The sequence below is a fragment of the Argiope bruennichi genome, chromosome 2 (assembly GCF_947563725.1).
Source record: "Argiope bruennichi chromosome 2, qqArgBrue1.1, whole genome shotgun sequence".
Lineage (NCBI taxonomy): Eukaryota > Metazoa > Arthropoda > Arachnida > Araneae > Araneidae > Argiope > Argiope bruennichi.
In genome coordinates, this window is record NC_079152.1 from 121,068,480 (window position 1) to 121,096,084 (window position 27,605).

Consider the following 27,605-nt stretch of genomic DNA (forward strand, 5'->3'; position numbering starts at 1 on the left):
TAATATATCCGTGGGATAAAACCTATGGAACTTGATAGTTCATAGATCCAATTTTATAAACAAAATAAATTCTTTATACCAATGGCAGATTTACAGCTTTAGATAGGTTGACGTTTTTCTAATTTTCTATGAAATAAGGAGAATGGCATATGAGTAATCAGATAGAAATTCAGAACTGAATTGAGATATCGTTTGGACTATGATAGTGCAGAAAATTAATTCATTTAACATTTGCCTAATATTTCTTATATGAGGGGATTTATCCCTTTTTTAGAATTGCTGCTCTTTTGAATGGAATTAATGATACATATCGAATTTGATGTTGTCATTTAATAATTAAACTTATTGTACATTTTAGCACAAACAAAGGGATATCATAGAGCAAGATTTGTCACCCTTATAGTTAATTAATGGATGACAGTACTACTAGCGTCTATACTACTGCGTCTTGCCCATAGACGGATTTAAGGATTTTATCTCTTTATCCTTTTAACAAACTGGTGAATTTAGCTTCACATTTCAACGCTTTTATAACATACTAATAATTTATTTAAGACTAATCGCTTTTTATATTTTATTAACATTGCAAAATATGAATTTGCTCTAATTTATCTATCTGATTCTAGATCCTGCATCAACGTTCGTACACAATATTAATACAATAGAAGTTTGGCATATAAAATCATCCGAACAATTAATTTAACGTAATGAAGAAAACATGTAGGATTCCTATGAATTACATTTGATAAGGTGTGTTTATTATCCTAATATTGATTATAATTCATGGAATTCGAATTTTTTGCAAAATTGCTTCACAAATAAGGGAAATTAATTTTTTAAATCATCCTGCTTTCGGTCCCCTTTTATCCTATATATACATTGTGCCGTAAATAATTGATAATAATAATTAATAGCTATTATTATGACTTATTATTGAATTTATTTAAGAAAGTGCGATGCATGAGTCCCTTTCATCGTTTTTTTATAAGTCAAGTTTCATTTATATATATTATTTTTAAGTACAAGCTAGGTTTAAGTTGTTTGTTTGTTTGTTTGTTTCTTATGGCACTTGCCACTGACAAGCCCGCTGTTACTAAGACAGCGATTTAAACCTGAGGGGGAACGTCTCTTATTTTTTATAGCAGCGCCAACTAGGGCCAAGAGTACGACTTTGCCACTCACGCATCATTCATTCGCTTGCACAACCCCTTGTTACAGGAGGGCACATTCACACATCTCACAGATAGAACAACAGAAGAACAACCATGCCCAAACCGGGACTCGAACCCGGGACGCCCAGATCACGGGGAAGACGCGCTACCCCTATGCCAGGACGCCGGCAGGTTTAAGTTGTAACCATATTTATTTTTAATCAATATCTAGGTTGAAAAGACACTTTAAAGGCATTGTAAGTCTTATCGCTTTGTCCTAAATATATAAATATCCATGTATTCATTTAAACCAAAAATTAAATAAATTATATTTTCTATCTCATTTTTCAGATTTCTGTAGCATGAAATGTCTAAAAACTAATAAACTACAACATTATTTAGTATAGTAGTATCCTATTCAGCACATCACCAATATATGACTGCTGCGGCTTCTATAAACGAAAATATAGAAGCATCTAATAAATCTATATATTTAAAATAAGCGATTACGAAAAGCTAGCTTTCCAAACTTAAAGCATTGACTCTGTTTCTAATGTTTTTATTTTATTTAAAAGATAAGGACATCTTAATATGTCCTTAATGGTCCCCTGTCCAGCATCACTCATTTTTGAGAAATATCTCAAAAACACTGCATTCCATTAAGAGAAAAACTGCAGCAGAAATCCTTATTTAAAAACACTGCACCGATTTCACCAATTTTTATTTCATTTGAAAACTTATCACTTATCGATACCTCATCAATGGTCACTAGTTCCCATCTCAGAGATCAAAAGGTTATCATATACTATGAGCTGCTGCAACTGCTACAACTACAACTGATCGGTATTAGCTACAACTGATTCGTTGGAGAAGAGCATTATGAAGGGCAATAGAGCAATAGGATGCTTTATAAATAGAAACAGAGACGCGTTGAAAAGCGATATTTCATTTGTTGCGGCTGATTCATAGCCAACAATTAAGAGGATATTTTACATCTAGGGATGAATAGGGATGAGAAATGAATATTCTAAAACAACCCCAAGATGAAAAAAATGCCATACAAAAGAAATATTAATACTTATGCCCAGTCAAAGGTTGCCATCAACTTTAATATCAACACAAAAGAAGAATATTCATGGTTCTAATGTCATGTTGTGTATCTGATGGTAACAAAAGGTTGTTATAAGCTGCTACAACCTAGTGGTTCATTACAGATTATCAGTATAGACTATGACAGTTTTTTTTTAGTTTTAGTTATATTAACGTTCCGTTTAAAGCAACACTAGGGCTATTTTGGGACGGACCTCGTCATTTTGAACCACGGTCAGATGACGAGGACGACACCTGAGCTGGCACCCCCCTCTCCACACCACGCCACACCAGCGGGAGGACGTTTGGTCATGACGAATTTAAGGTGCAACATAGACTATGACAGATTCATTTGACACGAGCGTGACGAGGAAAACGGGCAAAGACATGACAAAGTTATTCTTCTGTATGAAAACGCTCAGCATCATGGCGCAAAAGTTGTCAAAATCTTTGGAAATGCTCAAATGGAATATTTTACTGCACCTGCCATATTCACTGAACATTGTCCCATCTGACAACTGTTTGTTCTAAAAAATGCAGCACGATTTCGCATGTCATCGGTTCCCTTCTTTCGCAGAAATCAAAAATTGTTCATAATTTCCTCCTCAAAAGAGGAGATATTTTTTTCGATGTGGAATTCGAAAATTCCCTGAGAGGTGGAGAAATGTAGTAAACAGAAATGAGTAGTACTTTGGTTCATTTGTTCATTCATTTTTTTTTGTTCTGAAATAAACGCATATTTCACCACAAAAAAATGGTTCAAAATAATGCATACTCCTAATACATATTGCTTTATATTCTGATCCTGGTCTCATGGTCTTTTTCCTCAGTCAAGATTCATTGCTAATTCAAAAATAAAAATTGGAGGAGTGATTTGTGGTATATCACTTCAGCATGAATTGACTCCAGTCTAATTCTCTTTGAACCAGTTGTATTGATAATAAATGTTAAACAGATATGAAAATCTCAGCATTTTACAAAACTTTTGTCAAAAAAAAAATTGATTCGTTATCAAATATCAAAAATCAGTTTTAAAAATTCGATAGAAAAGATATCATAAAAGCAATTTCTTTAAATAAATTTTTTATCTTTGAGTTTTTAAGAGAAATAATCATCATCAATTTTGTAATTCAATTATTTTCTTTTTTATCAAAGATAAAAATTTTATTTTATCAAAGATAAAAAAAATAACAATGCAGTAACATTTTTGAATATATGTTTCCAATTCTCTTCACTTATTGATAATATTTTTGTCTGCGTCTGCGTGTAATAATAACAGATATAGGACAACAAAAACCGATTCGTCCTAATAATGAAGATAAGTAAAAAAAGGATACAGCAGAAAATTAGATAACACTCAGTACTTAAATGCCGCAAGCGCCGAGAACACTTATCTTCGGTCTTTCAAGGCAAGTCCTACAAGTTCAATTTTTAAGTTTGAAGATATATTTTAAATAACATCTTTCCAAGGGATAGCAATACATTTCAGTCATAATTCTAACATGTAAAAAAGGTTCCTTTAATTTCATAAAATTCATTTAAAAGTAAGTAGAAAAAACCTGTTATATTGAAAGTAATAATTTGTTATTCTTAAAAATTAATTTAAAATTTAATAATTTTAATTATTATGTACTTTATTTTTTTATACATATACTCACTATGATAAATTTTGGTTTTTCATGTGTATATTACATTAAATTATGTTACAGATTGTTTGGTATTTAAATTATAATCGACAATTTAAAACATAATTTTCAAATGAATAAATTATTAAGCACATAATTTTTCCCTTTGTCATATATCTAAATTTTAATATTTTAATTTATTTCATTATTAATATTATATTCTTAGGACTTGTAAGGGCGAATTTAAATATATATATATATATATATATATATATATATATATATATATATATATATATATATATAAATGAATTGATTATAAAATACAATACAAAATAATTATAATAAATTCTGTATTTTATTTGAGAAATGTTGTATAATTTTAATGGGAATCGAAGAATAATTGATATAATCCCTCGAAAGAGAACTTGAATTTAAATCATTGTTCAAGTCCTAAATAAAATTTAAAACATCCAGAATTAAATTAATGCTAAAAAAATAGGTGTGAGGGTAAATTATAGGGTTTCATTTTTTTATACTTATGAAAATTTGTGGTTTGATATAATTCTTCAGTTATTTCCATAATGAGTGAAAATTAATTTCCGATATTTAATTTCTCATGAGCATAAGAAAGTAAAGTTTCATGTTAATGTAATTTATGGTAAACATTTTTTTAATTCATTTCAGAGTTATTTTAATTAATTGCGTTTTATCTATAAATACAATATGTAATAAGTTATGAGACGTATTGATTTAAAAGACCAATCAATGCCAACCAATCATTGAGAGGGTTTGATTAATTCGTCCTAAAAGAAATCAAAAGAAATCAAACAAATAACAATGCGATTCTTAGTATTTTTAACTATATATAATGAAAATAAAGAAAATATGTACAGATAAAAGATAGATAAATATACATACATGGAGGGGGGGGCTGTATAATATTACTCTGTTTAGTCCCCTGTTATATTTCTGTGCCACCATTCGACTTAATCATTTGTTCGATCGAATACAATTTTATGTCATCTATATCGTATAAATATATACTACTTTGTATTTTTTAGGTAATGTTTTTAGCCAAATACGCTGTATTTGGAAGAATCAAAGAATTTATCAAATAATGATTGCTTTTTAATTATAATTGAGTTATAATATATTCTGAAAAATAATCGTATCATGTTTATAATAAGATAGTATCAACAATATTTTTTGTTCAAACATATTTTTCTTGTTGCAATATAAAAATATATTTCAAATGTATTCATTATTATTCAAAACATATTTTTAATCTACAAAAAAATTATGCTTTTATTTTTAAAAAATGAATTCTTTTCTCTACATTTTCATTTTTCCTAGAAATTAATTCATTCACAAGTATTCACACATATTAATTAGATCCAAGAAGGCGCAAAAAATACTTCTAATGTTTCAGTTCTCAAAAGCAATACACAGCTGAGTTTCACAACAACGCCACGGAAAAAGAAAATATTTTATTTCATTTTGATTTTGATTGCATTTTATTAATGTAAAGAGCAAATAATATATTGAAAACTTGATATACTCAAAGAGAGTTAGTGGTATGGATTTTGTACTTGCATTCTACTTACAACACCAGCTCGAGACACATTTGTTCAAAATATACTATGTAAGTGCAAGTGCTTCGTGCGATCATGCACTTCAAAGATCTATTAGTGATCAAATATGCCGTATATGAAACTTAAAGAATCTACTCGTGATGCAAACTATGAGAAAGTTCCTAACTTCTTTCTGAATATTATTTTTCATTCAATTTTCTACTAGTTTCCTTTTATAGTTGATTTTTTAAGAAATTATTGAAGACATTTTGGTTCAAAAATTCTACTGCCTACTAAAAATCTCGAGAAACCTATTATTCATTAACTTACCATGTCCGTATCCTTTTCTTATTTTAAACCAACTTCATTCACAGATTCCTGATCTGCAAGATGATGTGGAGTTTGCTGAGTGTGAGTCTGTTGAGTCTTTTCATGACTGCAACGGCAGATTGCAGTAATGTGAAAGAAAAGTATGTGAGCGGAAGTAACACTAATGTGTTCGAAGCTTTGCGGTTTCTCAAAAACAACGATCGTATAGTGACTCAGACAGCAAATAAAGCTTCCATCGCAAGTTGGAATTATCAAAGCAATCTCACAGAGCCAAATAAAGAAGCCATGGTAAGTTTCAAAATGTAGCAACTGAACATAATATAAATTTTTCGTAGTTGATTATATTTAAAATGCATGATGATTAAATACAAATTTCATAATGGAATCATTCTAAAGTATGATGCTTTGTGTTAAGAAATGATCGGCCGAAAGCAACTTCTATAAAATAGGAACAGAATTCAAAGGCTGGAAATTTCAAATATTTCCTTCAACGTTAATTTCTAATTCATGAATCTATTTCATGAAAAATATTTATATACAATACATGCATCGTACATTATTTGTTTTGTATAAAAACATAATTTTCAATGTAAATACATCGCATTACCTTAATCCTATATGTATTACATTCCGCATGAAAACATTACTATTAAAACACATTTTTATTTATTAAATAAGTTCATTAGATTATATCAATAAAAATTTCATCTTATTTTTAGTTAATTCTTAGTGGAAAAAGGATTACCAATCGTTAAAATTTATATTAACAATGAAATAATATATACAAAAATAAATATTGAATACTTATATTTGAAAATATTTTGTAAAATATGAAATTTTTGAATGGAATTCTTAAGCAAAAATTTTTATATTGGTATTTAGTTAAAAATGCAGCGAGAAGTAGCTAAACTGGCGAAAGAAACCTGGAAAAACGCAACATCTTTCGCCTGGAAGGAGTTTAAAGACAAAAACGCAACGGCTTACAGGTGGTTCAAGAGCCTTTCCGTCCTCGGAACAGCAGCTTTGCCTGATGATAAATTTGCGGAGGTATGAAAAGATATCCGTCCCATTACTTTGTAAAATTCTAACAATATATCTGTTATACTTTTGGATATAAATTTCATTTTTATTATATATCTGATATGGAACTTTAAGTAACAATAATAATTTATTCTTTAATCATTGATTTGTACATTAATGATGTTCTTTATTATCTTTCTCTCTTTACGTTAATGCCTGAAAGAAAATTATACATGGAATTCTCAAATTCTGAAGAAAAAAAACTCGATTTAATATTGATAGTCTATCTCTTTTTGCACTGAATCGTCTGACAAAATTCTTACCCCATTTTGAGTTACAATAAAGTCATACCAAAATGTTATATTAAAGAAGAGTTGTTGTTACTTTGGCACTGAATGATATCGGATAGCGTGCGTTTTACATGGTATCATAGAATCACCTCTTGCTATTTTTCTACCATGTTTCATGGAAGGCTTCAGAACTTTACAATAAATACTGTAATACAGCGTTTTGGGACAGCTTTTGTCTATATCCTTTATTTTAAAAAATTATTTCAGAAAAAGTGAATAAAAATTTACTTATTGAAAAATATTTAAAAAAATGTTTCCATAAATAATTTTATTTTCAAGATTTATACTTTTTTTAAAGTATTTAAATATGACTAATAATTTAAAAATTTAACATAAAAGAAACTATCTTCTTACTAGATAAATTTTGAAATAAATATTTATCACTTGATTTCTTATCAGAACAAACCTGTTTTTTTAATTCATATATTTTTTTTTTCTATTTCTATATCAGTGTTACCAATTTTTAAAAGAAAACATTCAAGTATTTCATAATATTGCCATTGAAGTCGCGTTTATGAAACGCCCTCTTTCATTGTTTGTTTTTATTTGCAGCTCGGCAAATTGATTGCTGATATGCAAGATGTCTACGCGAAAGCGAAAATTTGTCGATTCAATTCATCGGACAGTAAACAGTGTGATTTATCTTTAGAACCAGGTAAAAGTTCTAGAAAATTTTTGAATGACAGATAACAGATAATAAAATTCATTTTTTGATCTATCAAGTATATTTTATCTTTAGGAATCCCATTCATCAATAAATGAACCCGTTAGCAAATATTCTTGAAATTCTCCTCTGATAAATTCGTAGTTATAATTATTAATGAATAATTATTGTTCTTATATTTCTCATTCTTATATAGAAATTTTATTTCTTCCTCAAATCTTAAATGTAAAAAATAAATACTAGGTTCTTATTTTTCAATATATGTTCTTAAGCATCTGATTGATATTATGTTTGCTTTGTATAAACTGGTAAATTTTTCGTTTAATTGTATTATGCGTTTTTTTTTCTGAAATGACATGAACATTATGACGATGCAGTTTCATGTGAAGCCCTCCTTATTTAACTAGAGCTCAAAACAATTAGTTAAAGAATATACGAATTTATAGTCTTAACCTGCTGCATGAAAATTAATTAGAAATGATTCACACACTTTAAATTTATTTTAAAATTTATCCTTAATCATATAGCAGCAATAATATGAAGGTAAAAGTATATTTAATATCTTCACAGAAATTAAGATAACAGAAATAATTGTTGTAAAATATTCTTTTTCAATTATTCAGATTAGAGAAAAAGTTGGTACCACTGAAAAAAATTCCTTTTTATTTTATGCTTTAAATGTGGTATTATGCTCTGAAACTATTGAGTGAAAACATTAAAATGCGTTTGCTTATAAATTAACAGAGTAATAAATGCCGAAAAATCTTCTCTTAATCGACACCTGCTATTCAAGAATTACCTACATGCTAAATTTGCTAATTATAAATCCAAAGATCGTCCTTAAAGAGAATTCTGTAATATTTTAAATCACAGGTATGACTCAATTAGCTGGTATTATATCAATGTTTAATGTTGTTAATGTTAACATGTTAAACATATAGACCATCAAAAGTAGTTTTCGTTTTACTTCAAAATGAAGCACTAAAATAACTTTATTAAACTAAACTAATTTAAGTTTGGCATAAATTAATAAATTACTGCTCCATGGAAAGAATTAAAAATTAAAAATACTCTGGCATTACAAAAAAAACTGCTTTAAAAACACACCATTAAGTCACTATTTTATAACATTTCCAGAGCTGACTGAAATCTTCATTAACTCCAGAAACGAAGCAGAGCTGAAGCACGTTTGGACCAAGTGGAGAGATGTTTCCGGCAAAGTGGTGAAGGACAAATTTCTCAGATATGTCAATCTATCCAACGAAGCGGCTTGCCTGAATGGTAAATATAATTCATTTGTCATTTACAAAGCTTGTTCTTCAGGCCAAATATCTGAAAAAAGTAGAGCATTCTCAGCAATAAAGAACACTGAACTATTGCAGAACATCATTTTTATTCATAGTTAGCCACATTCACAAACCTGATTTGTTGCCAAAATATTCGCATTCATTTATAATAACGCCTATAACAGTTATGATGCCATATTGGACAACAATCTATACAAAATTGTGGAAAATGAAATAGAAATGTTGTTGTCAAATTAGCTTTTTTTGAAACAGCAATATGAAAATTATACTTATTGGTATACAATTTCCCCACTCCACTATATAAGTATTCACTCCTATATACAAGGTCCCACTCCACTATACAAGTGTCCACTCCAGGTGTTCACTCACGCCCAATAGCTACTAACAAAATCAATGGATAAGCGCATGCAGCTGTGATAAAAAAAAATTGCTTTAAATACGTTAATAATAATATTTTATGTTGTTTCAATCATTAACTGAACAACGGCAAAAATGTAGAAATCAAAATGTTTATGTTGTTTCTTCTATTTTTAATCACATTTCATAAAATCCTCCCATTATTAGCAATAAAAAAACTTAATCAATTAACCTTTTCTGATTGTTATTAAGCTTTGAGTATTATTATATAAATTGAATCAACAGTGGCAATGATGAAACCGATTCCATGGATAAAATGATTATACTCGAAGAGCCGTTGGTAGAATTGAAATAGTGACATTTAAAGGTCCATAACATGTTTAGTCGTAGAAGAGTGGTATGGTATTTTTTCTATTTAAAATAATTATTGTCAAGAATATCTCACTAAACTTGACTAATAAGACAGTACGACTGAAAATAGAACTACATTTTAATAATTAATTTTATTAACAGCAGTTCAATGCATTTCTGCTGCAATGAATATATTCCTTATGTAAATTGAGTAGTTTTTAAGAATTTAATTAGTTTTATAGTGCACAAAAACATTTTTTTAACATCAATATTTCACAGAAATTTTTTTTATAGAAATGTCTTCTTTCATTTTCTATAAATGAAAAATACTGAATGATTTTTTTTTGGTGATGAGCAACTAAAAAAGATTTAAAAAACAGCTTATATAGCAATAAATGAGAAAAAAATACTTTAATGTAAATTTTCAAACCAAATAGATTACATAGAACACATTTTTAAAGTAAGTTTATATTTAACCAATTGAAAATATTCCAAATTAAAATTAAAATGTTCTGTAATAATTTACAGGTTTTAAGGATAATGGGGAGATGTGGAGGGAAGCATATGAAAGTGACTCGTTCGTAGAAGAGATAGAAGAACTGTGGAATGTTATCAGGCCTTTCTACGAGCAACTCCACGCTTATGTCAGACGCAAGCTCATCCAGCGCTATCCACGTAGTGGCATTAAACCAGACGGTCCCATTCCCGCGCACCTACTCGGTAAGTTGTATCACGGATGTAAATGATTCAGATTTAAATCTCATTCTTACTCATGAAGTATCATATATTCAAATGAAATTTTAAAACATTTCATTTAGGAAAAAACAATTAATGCGCTTGACCTAAACACTTATTGCAAAATTTGAAAGATATTTACGTATAATTTAAGATTAAGTATAAGTAGGTTTTATTTTAGATTAAGTATAAGTAAATTATTTTTGATAATTAATTATCTTACTTTAAACTTTGCTAATTAAATGTAAGATTCTTAAGCGATTTTTTAACAAAATATTGCTCTCACATTAAATTGCAATTTCTTTTGAAGCATTTCATAACATGTTGCCTTCAAGCATTAGAAATTAGTGTTAGGTTGTTGCTGCTTTCGAATTAACGTTTAAAGAAGGCTGTATATCATCAATTTTTCGTTTCCATCATGCATTGATTCTGCAAAAATAGGAACCTATAACATAAGTCATTTTATCGAAACGTTGAATTTCTTGGGTGCAATTTTTGACATTACTTAATTTTATGACTTACAATTTTACAATTACATTAGTTTTAATTTACTATTACAATTTTGTAACAAGAAACTAATACTGAAACATTATAAAGTTCAATAATTTCTGGTATTTTTATTATACTTTTTTTATCAAAAACAAATAGAAAGTTCATTATAAGGAAGTTGTTTGAACAACTTGAACAATTAAAGAATTTTTGTCCAAAATATTTTATAACCTATCCTTAGTTAAATGAGATAAACGTTGACCTACAGGCATCTCATTATTAGGTACCTAATTAATTGCTTAGATAGGTGTTTTATTTATTTTTGAAACTCAAATAACAGCATTTCTCTTTGAAGAGAGAAATTTTTTCGTGATTCTTGTAGCACAAATAAAGAAGGAAAATACAAAGATAAATAAGCAATTTATTTTCAAAAGTGGACGATTTACAGAATGTTCATAAATAGTATGACAGTAGTAGTAGTATAGTAAATATAATAGTATGATTCAAGCAGCACTCATTTCAATAATCCATAGTTCTGGTATTTCAACAAAATTGTAATTGAAATCTTTTTCACCCGCGATTTCGTCGGCCTAAATTTCACTGAAAGATGTAATACAAGTATAATGTAATTCAAACTTAGCAATCATAATTATCTATAATTATCCACTCTTCATTTTCCTCTCTTTTTCAGGAAATATGTGGGCTCAAACATGGAGTAACATTTTTGATATCGTTAAACCGTATATTTATAACTGATTTGTATTTGAGTGAGATAAGTGTCTCATGATGTCTCATTATTACATGCCTAATTAATTGTTTTAGACAAACGTTTTATTTATTCTTCAAACTCCAATAACAGCATTTCTCTTTGAAAAAAACTATTGTTTTGTAACCCATAAAGTACAACACAAATCCGAAGAAAGCTACAAAAATATGTCATACCACTGACTCTCCGACCTGCCTCGAAGTCACACGGATAAAAAAACTGAATGACTGGACAGCCGCTATTCCTGATATTCAACAAAACTGCAATTGAAATCTTTTTACCCACGATTTCATTGCGCCAAATTTTAAAAAAAGAATTCCAAATTTTTGCGATAGTTATTTCATGAATAAACCACAATTCTTTTTTCTCTCTTTTTCAGGAAACATGTGGGCTCAGACATGGAGTAACATTTTCGATATCGTTAAACCATATCCCAAGAAAAAGTTCATTGATGTAACAGACGCAATGGAAGAAAAGGTAAACTTGATTATAGGGTTATATCAATTATAGTGTTGTGCAAATGAAATTATCTAATATCCACTTCGTAAAAAAGGCAGAAAATTCACACGTCCATTAAAAATATACTTTCTGTTCAAATTGAAATATAAATGTCTGTTTGAAACAAAACAATTATTGTAACTTATGCATTATTTAAAATTTTGAAAACAGTAACTTTTAATCACACTTCTGAAGGAAAATCAAGCTTTACATAGTATTGAAAGAAAATTACAGATTTATCTTCTTTAGAAAAATGATTGCTTTCTTTTTAATTAAAAACCATTTTCAGTTGAGTAAAAAGTTAATTAAAAAACCATTTTCAGTTTTTTTCTTACTAAAGTCAGAAACATACTTAATACAAAAAGAATTCTTCATTCATCGATGAAGCTTTGATAGTTAAAATTCTGAAAACGCATTGATTTCACAGATAATGACCCCCCTGGACATGTTTAAAATGTCAGAAGAATTTTTCACCTCCGTGGGTCTGAAGAAGATGACACCAGAATTCTGGGAGCGCTCTATCATCGAAAAGCCCAAAAACAGAGAAATGGTTTGCCATGCTTCTGCTTGGGACTTCTCAGATGGAAAAGATTTCAGGTAGGAAAAAGAATTTTTCTTTCTACAATGCATATTTAGAATACAAATGCAATATATATATATATATATATATATATATATATATATATATATATATATATATATACAGAAAAAATGTTGAAATACGAAACCAAATTGATTATTTTATTAAAAGAGGAACCAAATAATATGTCAAGCTACAAGACTCCTAACTACGCTACTGTATTTATTCAATTTAAATCAAAACTCCGAATTTAAGTTCACATTTTCAGCATTTATGATGCTTATTATGTTTATTCTGACCAAATTTCCATATCAAAAATATTTGATGTTAAAAATTTACAATAAGTAAACATTATTTTACAATTATCAAAAAGATTACTTTGATCCTGAAAAGAATTCTAGGAATATAGAATTTTGTAGTTCAGATTAACAATATAAAAAAATGGAAATATTCATTTTCAGGATCAAAATGTGCACTCGGGTAAACATGGAAGATTTTATTACGGTTCACCATGAAATGGGTCACATCGAATATGACATGTATTATGCTCCTTTACCTTCAGTTTTCAGAAGAGGAGCAAATCCAGGTAAGAAATTCTGCTAAATTTAAAAAATTGTATAGGAATTGGGGAACTCAAATATGTTTGGTTTATATCAGGAATGAAGAAATGCTAGGAAGTTTTAATTAAATACTCATATTATGCATGAAAAAAGTCACATGCAATTTTTCTTACAACTATGGAAATAAAAAGAATATCTCTACATTTGATATTAAGTTCATATTTTATACAGCGCCTTTTTTAAAGAACATGAAATATTTGATTCCTCGAAAAGTAGTTTTTAATAGCTGCAATATATCTTTGTAAACTTAATATTTCTTTAAAATAGTATATTCACCTTTATAATTTTTAAGCGAATTTGAAAAACTCAAAAAGACAATTTTCACTGATTTTTTTTATTTTTATAAAACAAAAAACTTATAAAAATAAAATTTTATTGTCGATATGGAAAATGTAAATAATGAATAATTTTCGGAAGATTTTCGTGAAGGATTTTCGGACTTCTATACATAAAATTCTAAGAGAACTGGAAAAAAACTAGTTTTAATTTCTTTTTTCCATCTGAGCCAAGTTCTCCCGTCTTATTATTTATTTACTTATTCATTCATAAAACTAAATAATTGATTTCAAAAATAATCGAAAATATTTTCCATTCTATTTATTCTTTCCTCATTTCAATATGATACTTTTTGTATTAAGCTATTGAAATGAATCAAGCATGCTGAAAGAAAATGCGCCAAGAAAATAAATCTGATACTTTAGTTTAACAATCTTAAACGTAACAACGAAGACTTTATCTAAAACTCTTTAATTAAAGTAATATCAAATTTTAGAAAACGCAACATATTTGATTACAACGAAAAGAAGAGATGGCAATGATTATAACTCAAAGGCATGTTTAAATATAGTAGAAGAAATATAGTAGAAGAGACAAATTCACATAAGTGAATTCACATAATTCTTCTCAATAAGGATAGAATTCATAACTGATCGTGTTTCTGCTAGCGGTTGCGCGAAAGACAATCAGTAATAGACGCCACAATGAATTTTGAATAGAAACTTTTTTCTTTGGATTTGATTTGGCTTAAAATTTATAACAGATATAGAATTTTGGTATAAAAACCGCATGCCAAAATTCCGGATCTTTGTCCAAGCACATTGCCATTTGAAAAAATTATATTTTCATGGAATTGAGGTTAATATTCAACCTTTAACACAGATCTTCAATTTTAATGCAAAAACCATGTATTAATTTCCATTAATTTAATACTTTTCGTTTTCGAATTAATATGTTTATAAACGTACAAACTGAGAATCGTAGATCCCAAAACGTTTCTATTAAACTTTCAAAGATCTAAAACTTGTAGCATTTTAACAAGATCTATTAGTCGATATTTTTTAATTGAAGATAAGTTATAGAAATAAAATTTTGAAAATATTGCGATAAATTCAGATTCCCTCTTTATTAACGTAAAATGCCAAACAGTATTAATGCGATATCTTGACTTTATTGTACATCTTTCAAAGTTTTAAAAAGCAACAACAGAAATATCATACAGTATATTATGCTAGTGAAATTATACCTTTAAATGAAAAATAGTTGCTGACTCAGGAAAGTTCATTTTTCATGAAATTGATGTGCGGCCCTAGTTGTCAAGAATATCTTGACAGAAGCTGCCAAAATTGTACTGGATTTCAATATTAAAATTACAAACACAAATTGAAGGCAATACATTTTTCAGTAAATAACTAATTGTTTTCTTTAACTCTTTTAATATACTGAAAAGAAGGCAGGTTTAAAAAATTACGTCATCCAAAACTCCTAATTATCAGAGTCCTAAAATATAATTTATCAAATAAATAATGAAAGCAGATAAATGTAATGGTTATTATTTTCGTGCAAGTATTAAAGCTACATTCTGTTTCATCATTATTCAAAACAATTTTCTAAACATGATGAAATATTCATGAAATTTTACCTCAAACTAAGTATCAAAAAAATTTTTGTTTTCTTTCAGGTTTTCATGAAGCGATAGGGGACGTTATAGCTTTGTCAGTAGCGACTCCAAAACATTTGAAAGAAGTAGATCTTCTGGAAGAAGTATCTGAAGATGAAGGTAAATATTATGAACTTTTAAATTAAAGAAGTATCTGTCAACATATTTTTTAAAGAAATACTTAATTTTTATAAAACTCCCAGTAACAATTTTATTTAATTATGAAAATCTTATTCATTTATTATTTTTATAAATTCATTAAGATAAAAAAAACAATTATACAGGGTGTTCATTAATTTTTGTCGGGGTTTCCATACCTCAGAACTTTCGAATAAAAAATATTACGCAAAAACCGATTACGTATTCGTAAATTACAACTCAAAGAATTTTATTAATGATATTAAAGTGTAAATCTTGCACAATTTACACTTTGTAGGCATTCAGCTGAAGGCGATTATGTATTCGTAAATTACAACTCAAAAAATTATGTATTCGTAAATTACAACTCAAAGAATTATGTATTCGTAAATTACAACTCAAAGAATTATGAATACGTAAATTACAACTCAAAGAATTATGTATTCGTAAAGTACAACTCAAAGAATAGCCTTCACCTGAATGCCTACAAAGTGCAAATTGTGCAAGTTTTACACTTTAATAAAATTCTTTGAGTTGTAATTTACGAATACGTAATCGGTTTTTGCGTAATATTTTTTATTCAAAAGTTATGAGGTACGGAAACCCCGACAATAATTAATGAACACCCTGTATTTAGTCAATTTCGCTCTTTTGTCTACAAAAATTTATAAAATTAAAATTATTAGAATATACATTAAAGATTATTATTATTATTTAAATTTTTACTGATAGTCAATAAATTTCCCTCAAATAATTTCATGGTGATTTATAAACGATCAACCTTATATACAAGTATATTTTTTTTCCTGAATTACTAACTTTTATATATTAAAAAACCATGCACATTTTGCAGAAAGTGATATCAACACACTAATGCAAACAGCCTTGGGAAAGATTGCTTTCTTGCCTTTTGGCTATCTCATCGATGCCTGGAGATGGAAAGTGTTTGATGGCAGTATTAAGAGAGATGAACTCAATGCGAAATGGTGGGAATTCAGGTTGGTTATACTTTCTAGGATTTAAAAAAAAATCTATAAATGACATACACATAATATGTTTAGACATTAAGGTCAACTGTAAAATTAAACAGATATTTTTTTTGGAAACTTAAATACTTAAATAAAAAAATAAACAGCTTTTCTTTTTTCATGTAGATTGAAATACCAAGGACTTTGCCCTCCAGTCAAAAGAACTAACGATGATTTGGATGCTGCAGCTAAATACCACGTAATCGCTAATGTTCCCTATATAAGGTATGAACAATTTATTATGTAAAAGAAGATCAATTTATTTTTTTTAAAAATGTAGAATTTATTCAAAAAGTTTTTTTAAATTAATAAAAGTATAAATTTAACTAAATTAAATTAATAGAAGTGTATTTTTGAAATATGCATATTATTAAAACTTTGATATTTAATTTAATGTTACCGAATTTCATTTGCAATAAAGGTGTAGTTAGAAATAATCAAAAGATTGGTATTTCAATGTTAATTAACATTCAATTCAAAATTTCAATGTTATATTATCATCAGAATTTACAATTTTAGAGAATTACTGCACTCTGATAAACCAATTTGCAAATGAAAAATGATTGCGAAATCTCATTTTTACAAACCGAAATGTACCAAGAAAATATTTGTACAAATTTTTTTAACTAGAAGTGATTTCACAGGGAAATATCAGTTTAGTGGGGATTTTCTTGTGAGTTTTTGTTTGTTTGCTTTGTTTTGTTTTTGTTAAACATAGGTGTTGAATTTTCAAAGGGTCTTTGAGAATCAATTCTGCTATTTCATATAAAATTATCTGTCTATAAAAATCATCGAATAATTTTTAAATAGAGCAATGAATAAATCACTGCAGATTCCCAAATATTTTTCTTCGATTGAAATAAATAGTTTAATTATAAGTCTGTCAGAAGAATATCAAAAGCATTTTTTCTCATCCAGCTAACGGAAGCTCCAAAGCAACAACGGCAATCTAATTTGTGGGAAAAGCTGGTTTAGTTGCATTTCGAATTTGCATTTCATATTATTCCTTCAGTACTTTTAAACAATTAAAATGTAAAGACAATAATATAAAAATCAAAATCGTTGACTCGTGCTACTGAGTACGAAATAACTTCCAAATCATAATCGCAGAAGAAATAAAAGGTCGAATCATAAACGTTTTTTAATTGAATAGTTAAAGATATCGTTCTGTGCAAAAGTCCTATAAACCGTTCTTCGAAGTAGAAACAGATATGATCGAAAAAAAATGGGAAAAACTATAGAAATAGAAAAAAAAACAAATAAGAACCTTTATTTACAGCTAGATATGTACTTTTCCTCTGATGTTAATAATAAATTTAGTTGCTATATATAAATCTCTAGAATATAAATTTATATTACACTCTTTTTTTTTCTAATTTGAATTTTTTTTTCTACAGATACTTTGTTAGCCATGTTATCCAGTTCCAGTTCCATAAAGCGCTATGCGATGCTGCGGGACACAAAGGACCTCTGCATAAGTGCGATATATACAAGAATAAGAAAGCAGGACAGCTGTTGGGGTACGTGTATTCTCTTTAAAATTTGGCTTCAATTTCTCTCAAATAAATTAATTTAATATAATATTATAATTCTTGCTAAACGCAGAAATTAGAATACTATAAATCCTTGGAAAAAAATTCCTTTTAAGGGAAGTGAAAATTTGATCCGAAAAAAATTAGCATGCTACTAATACTGCATTTCATAAATTACTCGCCGGCGTCCTGGCATAGGGATAGCGCGTCTTCCCCGTGATCTGGGCGTCCCGGGTTCGAGTCCCGGTTTGGGCATGGTTGTTCTTCTGTTGTTCTATCTGTGAGATGTGTGAATGTGCCCTCCTGTAAAAAGGGGTTGAGCAAGCGAATGAATGATGCGTGAGTGGCAAAGTCGTACTCTTGGCCCTAGTTGGCGCTGCTATAAAAAATAAGAGACGTTCCCCCTCAGGCTTAAATCGCTGTCTTCGTAACAGCGGGCTTGTCAGTGGCAAGTGCCATAAGAAACAAACAATAAATTACTCATTTTGAATTTAAATTATCAAATGCTACGGAACTTTTTAAAACTTTGAAGAGCTAAATATGATTTTCTTTTATGTCTTAAGAGAAAGAATATACATCTTCCTATTTTTTTTTTCTGAGACTTTCTGAAATTTCACTTTTTTCTTTTCTTGGAAGTCACAATGACTTTGTGGTGCAGTCTAATTTGTTCTTTGAAAGTATCATGATTTATGGAAACCAAGTTTTATTGAGGGATCGGCATTCAAAGTAGATGTTAAAATTTCACATGAATAGAATGTCTTGATGCTGGACATTTGAAGAATGAGATTGCCTCAAGAACCATTCTTTTATCCTAATCACAGCTCAGAATTATGAAGCTGTCGTATGTAGATTTATATAGAAAAAATGTAAACTATCATATCTTTATTATTTTATTCTTTAGTCTTTTTTATTATTGATAAAACCAAATAAAATTCTTAAAAGGAAACAAAAATAAGTTATTGGAAAACATTAACTCTTTTTCAAGACACATTTTCATTGAAATTTCTAATTCATCGTCCTTTCTTTTTTATTCAAAACATGAATTTCATAAAATTTTTCTCTATTTCTCTCGGAATCCTTTTTTATAAATAAAACTGCTTATTAATTTAAATAGAAAGTGCACTGAAATATAATATTTTGTAATTTAGCCATTTAAGCATTTGATAAATACTTAATGCTGTTTTTTTTTTTTTTTTTTTTAGTGATATGTTGAGTCTTGGAAGATCCGTTCATTGGAACGAAGCCATGAGAGTCATAACGCAGGGCGCAACGCACAAAATGAATGCCAAGCCCTTGGTTGAGTACTTCGCTCCCCTCTTGAAATGGTTAAAAATTCAAAACAAGAATGAAACTTTGGGATGGAACAGCAGTGACCCAATGGTGTGCCCATAAAGCTTTGACTACACCCGAATGTCATCAAATCCTTAAATAATATATCGAAACTGAAGCAAAAGTATCAGAATCAAAGATTTGGAACCTTTGGATTTGAACAGTTGTTAAGATTTTCCTTTGAATTCTATGCAAAGAAAAAAATATCATCTGTCTTCCTTCATTTTTTCCAGAATATTTATAGAGAAAAATCATTGTATGAAGAAAAGTCATTCACTTCATGTTTAAATAAAACATTTATTCATTTACAAAAATTATAGTGTTTTTTTTCTTTTAATTCTCCAAAAAATAACTGTGTGTTACAACTGTGATTTCTTAAATTTGATGTTATTAAAATTTATTCACTAATTTCAATATTGTGCAATAAAGTTGTTGAATTACTATTAATTTTTATTATTAAATTTTTTTTAATTATTTTATGGTCTGTAAAATTTGCTATAATACTATTACAGATTGTAACATTAATAAACGTAAAAATTACAATCATAAGAATTAATAATCACGCTATAAAATATCATCCTATGATAAAAAAATATTTATCTGACAACATAATTACAACACAAATTGTGTTTAACATTATAAAAATAAAAATTGTATTTACAAAATAAGTGCAATAATAATAAGTAGGCCATAACAACATAAGGACAAACGTAGCTTGCTGTGTAGAGAAAGAGAAATCATAGCTTATGCCAGAAAGAGGACGAGCAGAAATAAATAAATGGGCTTTTTGAAATTGGGACCCCGATTATTAATTGCGACATACTATGAATTTTTTTAGGATCTCCATAATTGTCTCATAAATGAATGATTTAAGTTGTCCTCAAAAGGTAAAAATGAAGGGAATGAAAACCAGACATAGCAGAACTCAAGCAATAAATTCGGGATGTCCAATTTATGGTATTACTAGCCGCCTTTGGCGACCAGCCGGTTCGCCAATCTTAATGTTCGTTTAAATTTTAATAATTAAATAGGTTGAACCGGAGTTTACCCCCCTTCTTCGCCAAGTTGCGGTAACGCGCCAAAGCTGGCAATCTTTATTATGCACTATAATTGAACATCTGCTCCTTTGCTTTTGAACATTTCGCAAGACCGTTGTTGGCGATTTTTAAAAATTGCGCCAAGCAGGGAGTTAAACTCCGGTCGTACCATTAAATATTTTACGCAATTCCAACTTTAATAGATTCTTCAGCAAAATATTTTAAAACTTCAAATTTTGATAGTCATATAATTCACTCATAATATTATAAAGGACTTCAGTCATAACGTGATATGTACCTCTCTAATTTTCTGTTACCCCTCGTAGAATTTATGCTTTAAATTTAAGTGTAAATGATTAATCTGCAATTAATATAATAATATTTTTTACTGAAACAAAGCAATTTTTTAATAATATGATTACTGATAATAGAGTCACTGAGCGTTTAAACTTTATGTGCACTAAAGAATATCTTTCTTAATTTATGTAATATCTCAAGAATTTGTCAACAAAATTTTCTTAGATTCATCATGAACAGATCGACAAATTAACAATGTTTAATTTTAAATGCATCAAACACTAAGAAAATAAAATAAATCGTTTAAAATAATCTGTCGAAAACAGGTTTAAAAAAACTAATTAAAAAACGCTGTACTTAAAACTATAAGCATATACAAAAAAATATATAACTAACATAAATACAATTTAATTACAAAAGCATGCAACTAACCTAAAAATAATTTAAATCCTCCGTTGATAATGGTTGTCATGCCAACAATCAGAACGCAATGCGCATGCGTGAATTTTCTTCGCCAGTTACGTTAACGCAAGTGCGTGAATTTTTCTACGCCAGTTAGGGTAACGCTATGCAGATTATACATTTTTAATTTCCTTTATTCTGTGTTATTTTAATTCAAAAGTACTTCAGAATAAATCTGAAACATGGATTAATTAACAATGTTTAATTTTAAATGCATAAAACATTAAGAAAATAAACAGAATCGTTTGAAATAATCCGCCGAAAAATGTTAACCCTAGCGTCATTACTGTTAGGAGAAAAAAAAACTGAAGTCTTACTCATTTGGCGGTGGGGAAAATGGAAGACTTTTTTGGCGAAAAAGTTGGCGGTGAGGAAAATGGAAGATTTTTTGGCGGGAAAGTTAGTTTTTAATTAATAATTAAAATTTCAAAAAAAGGAACCCCAGGTGCACATTCCCGACCTCTAAGGTATACATGTACCAAATTTGGTAGCTGTATGTCAAATAACCTGGCCTGTAGAGCGCCAACTCACACACACACATTGAGCTTTATTATAAGTATAGATTAAAATGTTATTTGTTAATAAATGTTATTCGTACACAAAAAAAATATCTCCAAAAAATTTCAAGATTTTGAACTCTTTGAAATCATAAAAAAAAACATTTATGGAAAAATAATTACTTGCCTATAAAGACGATAATCCAAATAATCGAAAAACGGAATGAACTAGGCAACTGAAATTTGGCATATGTTTTTGAATCATAATTGTAGATTGTAGACGCGACAAATTTACAAAATTATTAGTTTTATATATTTTTCAATGACATTCTAAAAAATGATTGAATTTCGGAATTTAAGCGACGGAACCACTTATAATTCTTAAACTGCCATATGAAAGTTACATTATAAAGAAAAATTTGTATAGATATTGACATACAGGTGTCACACTTGATGCAGAATAACGGAATTTTTCAAATTGATAACACAATACCATTTTAGGAGAAAATAATTCTTGGAGTATAGAAAATTCTTTTTCTCAAATTGTCTACGAATTTGACTTCGGGGAGAAATCAGTGCACCGATAATTTTTGTTTTCGGCTGTCTCAGGAGCCAAAACATGTGCACTAGTGTGAAGCGAAAACAAATAAATATCTCGAAAGTGGAATTCTAATAGAATTCAAAATTTGCATGTTAAATGATGTCGTGGGAAAAAAAGCTGACAAATTATATTTTGAATCTCCAATTCATGCTAATGGCTTAAAATTTGGGAGGAAAATGGCACTCCAAAATTTGTCATTATACTAAAATGACTCAGGCTGAGGGCTTTAGTTTCTAATAGCATCGAAGTACTTTTAATTCATGATGAAGGACTAAAATTTTTGTATTTTAATTTAAAAAATCTAGATTTCTTCTTTCACACTGTGTTACTTTAAATTATTAAAAGACAATTTCCTGAACAATTCTTTAATGTAAAGGATTTAATATATTCTCTTTGAATCGTTTTTGAAACTTTAGCCGATTTCACAATTTTTTATGAAACGCCTCTGAATTTACCAAGGGGAGGGACCTACAATCTGATCTCTACTCACTCTGTATCCTACAACGAAGTAAAGCTGTTAAATTATGTTGATTTCGCCAGAAGAAATACATTAAATCAATATTCTGGCATTATCAATGTCTGGAATGTAAAGTCATATCATTGACTCTCCGACCCGCCTCGGTGGTACACGGATAAAAAAAAAACTGATTGACCGGACCTCAACTACAGCAAAACCGGGGGAGGGGGGTGAGTGTGGAGCCATCAACGGTCACGGTACAACAGGAGGGTTATATAAGGAAGTACATCCCGTCATCGATGGAAAGAGCCAGACCCCCACCTTTTCGTGTACCCTACAGGGTGGCGAGAACCAACCACCATGCCGGAAGCTTCTCATCCTGAATTATGAAGTGCCCCCAGTGGGGGGGGGGGTATATGGAATGTAAAGCTGATCTAATATAGCCATCATTGTTTGCTTGTCCGCACAGGTTTTTTGTTTGAAAAATTCATTAGAATATTTTCACAATGGTGAACTTCCGCTATTTATAGATTATATAAGAGAAACTAAAAATTTATAATTCGTCATTTATTGAGTTTTTGCTAAAATGAGAATTTTTTTCCTCTTTGAGATTTGACAACGTAATCAGTTCGCGTAACGTCACAATCATTCAACAAATTTTATTTTGCAAGGCATATAATATCCAAACACATATTGCCTTTCATTTTGATTCTGGTCTCATATTCTTTTTTCTTCTTCAAAATCCATCGCTTATTCAAAAATAGCTGGAATGCTCGATTTGAAATATATCACGTGAGCACGAATCGAACTCCAATCTAATCGTCTTCAGTTAAAGAGAAAATCCTGGTATTTTACAAAACTTTTGTCAAAAAATAAAAATTGATTTCTTATCAAATATCAAAAATAAGTTTTCAAAAAGATTTCTAAAAATGCTAAAAAAGTATTTTTAAAGATACTTCCTATTGTAGAATTTAAAAAAAATTATTCGTCATCAGTTTTGCAATTCATTTATTTTCTTCGTGATTCGTGACGGTGTTTTATCAAAGATAAAAAGTTATAATGCAGTAGCAGTTTTGTGCATATGTTTCCAATTCTCTTCATTTACTGATAATATTTTCGTCTGCCTCTGCGTATAATAGGAAAGATATAGGATAACAAAAACCTATTCATCAAAATAATGAAGATAAGAAAAAAATGATACAAAGAAAATTAGATAGCATTCGATACTTAAATGCCGCAAGCACCGAGAACGCTTATCTTTGGTCTTTAAAGGCAAGTTCTACAAGTTCTCTTATGAATTTTCAAAGATATCTTTTAAATATCATATTCACAAGTGGATAGCAATAGATTTCTAATCATAATTCTAATATGTAAAAAAGTTACTTTAAATAAATAAAAATCACTTAAAAGTAAGTAAAAAAAAATCTGTCATATTTAAAATGATAATGTTTAAAAATTAATTTAAAGTGTAATGATCTTAATTATTATATATTTATTTTTATATATATACTGAATATAATATAAATTTTGGTTTCGTGTATGTGACATTAAATTTTATTATATATTGTTTGGTATTTAAATCATGTGCAACAAGAAATTTTTTTTTCAAATGAATAAATTATTGAGTAAATGATTATCCCCTTTCTTACTTGTCTGAATTTCAATATTTTTATTTATATCGTTATTAATATTAGATTTTAAATTCTTGCAAATACAAATTTTTTGAAAAATATATCAAAAAATATATATAAATAATTTGATTATAACAATACAAAGTAATTACAATGAGATACTGTATTTTATTTGAGATGTGTTGCATAATTTCTATGATAATCGAGGAAACATTGGTATAATCTACCAAAAGAGAACGTGAATTTAAATCATTGTTCAAAGCCTAAATAAAATTCAAAACATCCAGAATGGAATTAATGCTAGAAAAAATAGGTATGGGTGGCAAGTTCATTTTCGGTTCATGGTTTCATTTTTGATATTTATGAAAATTCTCTGTTTCACTCGAAATTAAGTATAATTCAATTCATTTCTATAATAAATATAAAATATTTTCTAATATTGATTTTCTCATGAGCATAACAAGTAAAATTTCTTGTCAATGTAGTTTATAGTAAAATACCTTTTTAATTTATTTCACAATTATTTTAATTAATTGTGTTTGTCTATAAATGCAATAGATAATAAGTTAGGAGATATATTGCTTTAAAAGACTAATCAATTCCAACCAATTACTGAGAGGATTTGATTAATAAGTCTTAAAAGAAATGAGAATTAAATAAATAACAATTCAATGCGATTCTTAGTATTTTTAGCTATATATAATAAAAATAACGAAAATATTTAGATTTCTCATCAGTCTTTTTTTCGAGCACCTCTAGAATATTATTCTATCTAGTCTATTGGTATATTTTTGCACCACCATTCGATTTATCATTTATTCTATAGCATATAATTTTGTATCATCTTTATCATATAAATATATACTACTTTATATTTATTAAAAGACAATAGATACTTTCAAGGTCATATTTTTAACCAAATAAGCTGTACATGAAAGAATTAAAAAATATACAAAATAACGATTCTTTTTAATCACAATTTAATTATAATATATTTTGAAAAACCATCGTATCATGTTTACAAAAAGATATTACAACTAGCAATTTTTGTTTCAAAGCATTTTTTGTTACTGGAATATAGAAATATATTTCAAGAGCATTCATTAATCAATAATTCATTGTATCTTATTCTAATTATAGTCTTTTTTTAAAAAATATAATATATTGATAAAGATTTTATGATGAACAATCTACAAATTAATGTATTTTTTCGATTCAAAAATTGGATTTCTTCACCACATTTTCATTTTTCATACTATTTGAATCATTTCATTCTCTCACAATTGTTCAGACACTTTAATTAAACCCATGTAGGCGCGTAAAATGCTTTCTAATATTTCAGTTCTCATAAGTAATAGACAGCTGAGTTTTCACATCAATGTCAAAGAAAAACAAAATACTTTATTTCATTTGCCTTTTAGTTGCATTTTATGGACAAAGAGAGTAGGCAATATGTTAAAAATGCTATTTACTCGAAAAGAGTCAGTGGTATCGATTTTGAAAATTCTATTTGCAGCACCTGCTCGAGATATTTTTTGTATCAAATACACTATATAAATGCATGTATTTCTGCGATCATACACTTCAAAGATACTGCTGCATCTGAAACTGTTAAAGAATCTATTCGTAATGCAAATTATAAGAAAGTTTCAGTCTATTGTTTCTCTAATTTCTTTCTGAGCACCATTTTTCATTCAATTTTTATACTAGTTTCAACTTAATGTTTGCTTTTTAAGAAATTATTGAAAACATCTTGGTTTTCACAGAATCTTCCAGATAATGCGGTGTATGCTTGCTAAAAACTTGAGCACCTTATTATTCACTATGCCCAAATCTCCTCATGTCCGTTTCTTACTTTAAAACAATCTCATTTACAGATCCTTAATTTTCAAAATGATGTGGTGTATGCTGACTGTGAGTCTGCTGAGTCTTTTCATGACTGCAACGGCAGATTGCAGGAATGTGAAAGAAAAGTACGTGAGCGGAAGCAACACTAATGTGTACGAAGCTTTGCGGTTCCTCAAAAACAACGATCGTTTAGTGTCGCTGACAGCAAATAAAGCTAATATCGCAAGTTGGAACTATGAAAGTAATCTTACAGAGCCAAATAAAGAAGCCATGGTAAGTTTCAATATGTCGCAAGACAACATATTACAAATCTTTCATGGTTGATTATATTTAAATCTAGCCGCCTTTGACGACCAGCCAGATCGCCATCATTAATGCTCGCAAAAATGTTCAATGAAAAATTTAATGCAACTTGATTTTTTAATAGCTTCTTTAGCAAAACATTTTTAAGTTTCACATTTAGTAATTATATAATTCACTCATACTAATATGGAGGCCTTAAGCCGTTCTGTTCATTGTATTATGTATATCTCCTTAATTTCCTGACAGTTCTCGTAAACTTTCAACTTTAAATTAAAGTACAAATGATAAAAAAAATTTTTTTACCGAAACCAAGCATTTTTTTAAAATATGAATATTGAAAACAGAGTCGTTCGGCATTGAAGTTTTATGTTCACTACAGATTAATTTTCACAATTTATGTAATATCTCAAGGAATTATTCAACAAATATTTTTTGAGATTTATCATAAAATTCAGTTTTTACCTTTATTTTCAAAAAGATTTAAATGACGTCAATAATAATATTTTATTTTGTTTCGGTCTATAAATATACTTCAAAAAACTATGAAGCCTAAATTTTATAATCTTTTGGACATAATGAATTATATTCTGCGAAATATTCTTGACATTCCAACTTTTAAATAAAGAAATAAACGTTTCTTATCTTCTGCGATCGAATCTAACCAATTCATTAGGTTCTGAATGTTAAAATTTTAGAACTACCGAAATTTTTATAATCTTAGGCCATTTAGGTTTGAGAAACTCTGGTCCACCAATCTTAGTAGATTCGCCAATCAATCTTGAGATTGGTGGATCTTCTTTGAGACGGTTGATAAAGTAGTCTAAAATCGCTTTTTTTAATTTTTTTAATTTATTTTTTTTTAGAACAGCGATATTTAAATTTTCATAAATCAGTCAGTTTTAGTGATTGATTTAGTTGAATGGAGTGCAAATTTTTTTGTATATAATGTTAAGGACTCAAAAATATTTTGTTAAATATGATTTACAGGGCAGAAGATCTATAT

The 27,605-nt window shown here is 28.4% G+C and overlaps 1 protein-coding gene across 1 annotated transcript in view; it reads left to right on the forward strand.

The window, feature by feature from the left end:
• Positions 1-3,514: 3,514 nt before the first annotated feature.
• The window catches only part of LOC129962315 (angiotensin-converting enzyme-like), a 62,603-nt gene continuing 38,512 nt past the window's right edge, over positions 3,515-27,605 (forward strand). The window contains exons 1-7 of the mRNA XM_056076061.1: positions 3,515-3,649; positions 5,814-6,057; positions 6,652-6,816; positions 7,692-7,794; positions 8,941-9,084; positions 10,347-10,538; positions 12,188-12,285. Of these exons, the coding sequence (XP_055932036.1) occupies positions 3,609-3,649; positions 5,814-6,057; positions 6,652-6,816; positions 7,692-7,794; positions 8,941-9,084; positions 10,347-10,538; positions 12,188-12,285 (987 nt within the window). The 5' untranslated portion in view covers positions 3,515-3,608. The remainder of the gene's footprint in view (positions 3,650-5,813; positions 6,058-6,651; positions 6,817-7,691; positions 7,795-8,940; positions 9,085-10,346; positions 10,539-12,187; positions 12,286-27,605) is intronic.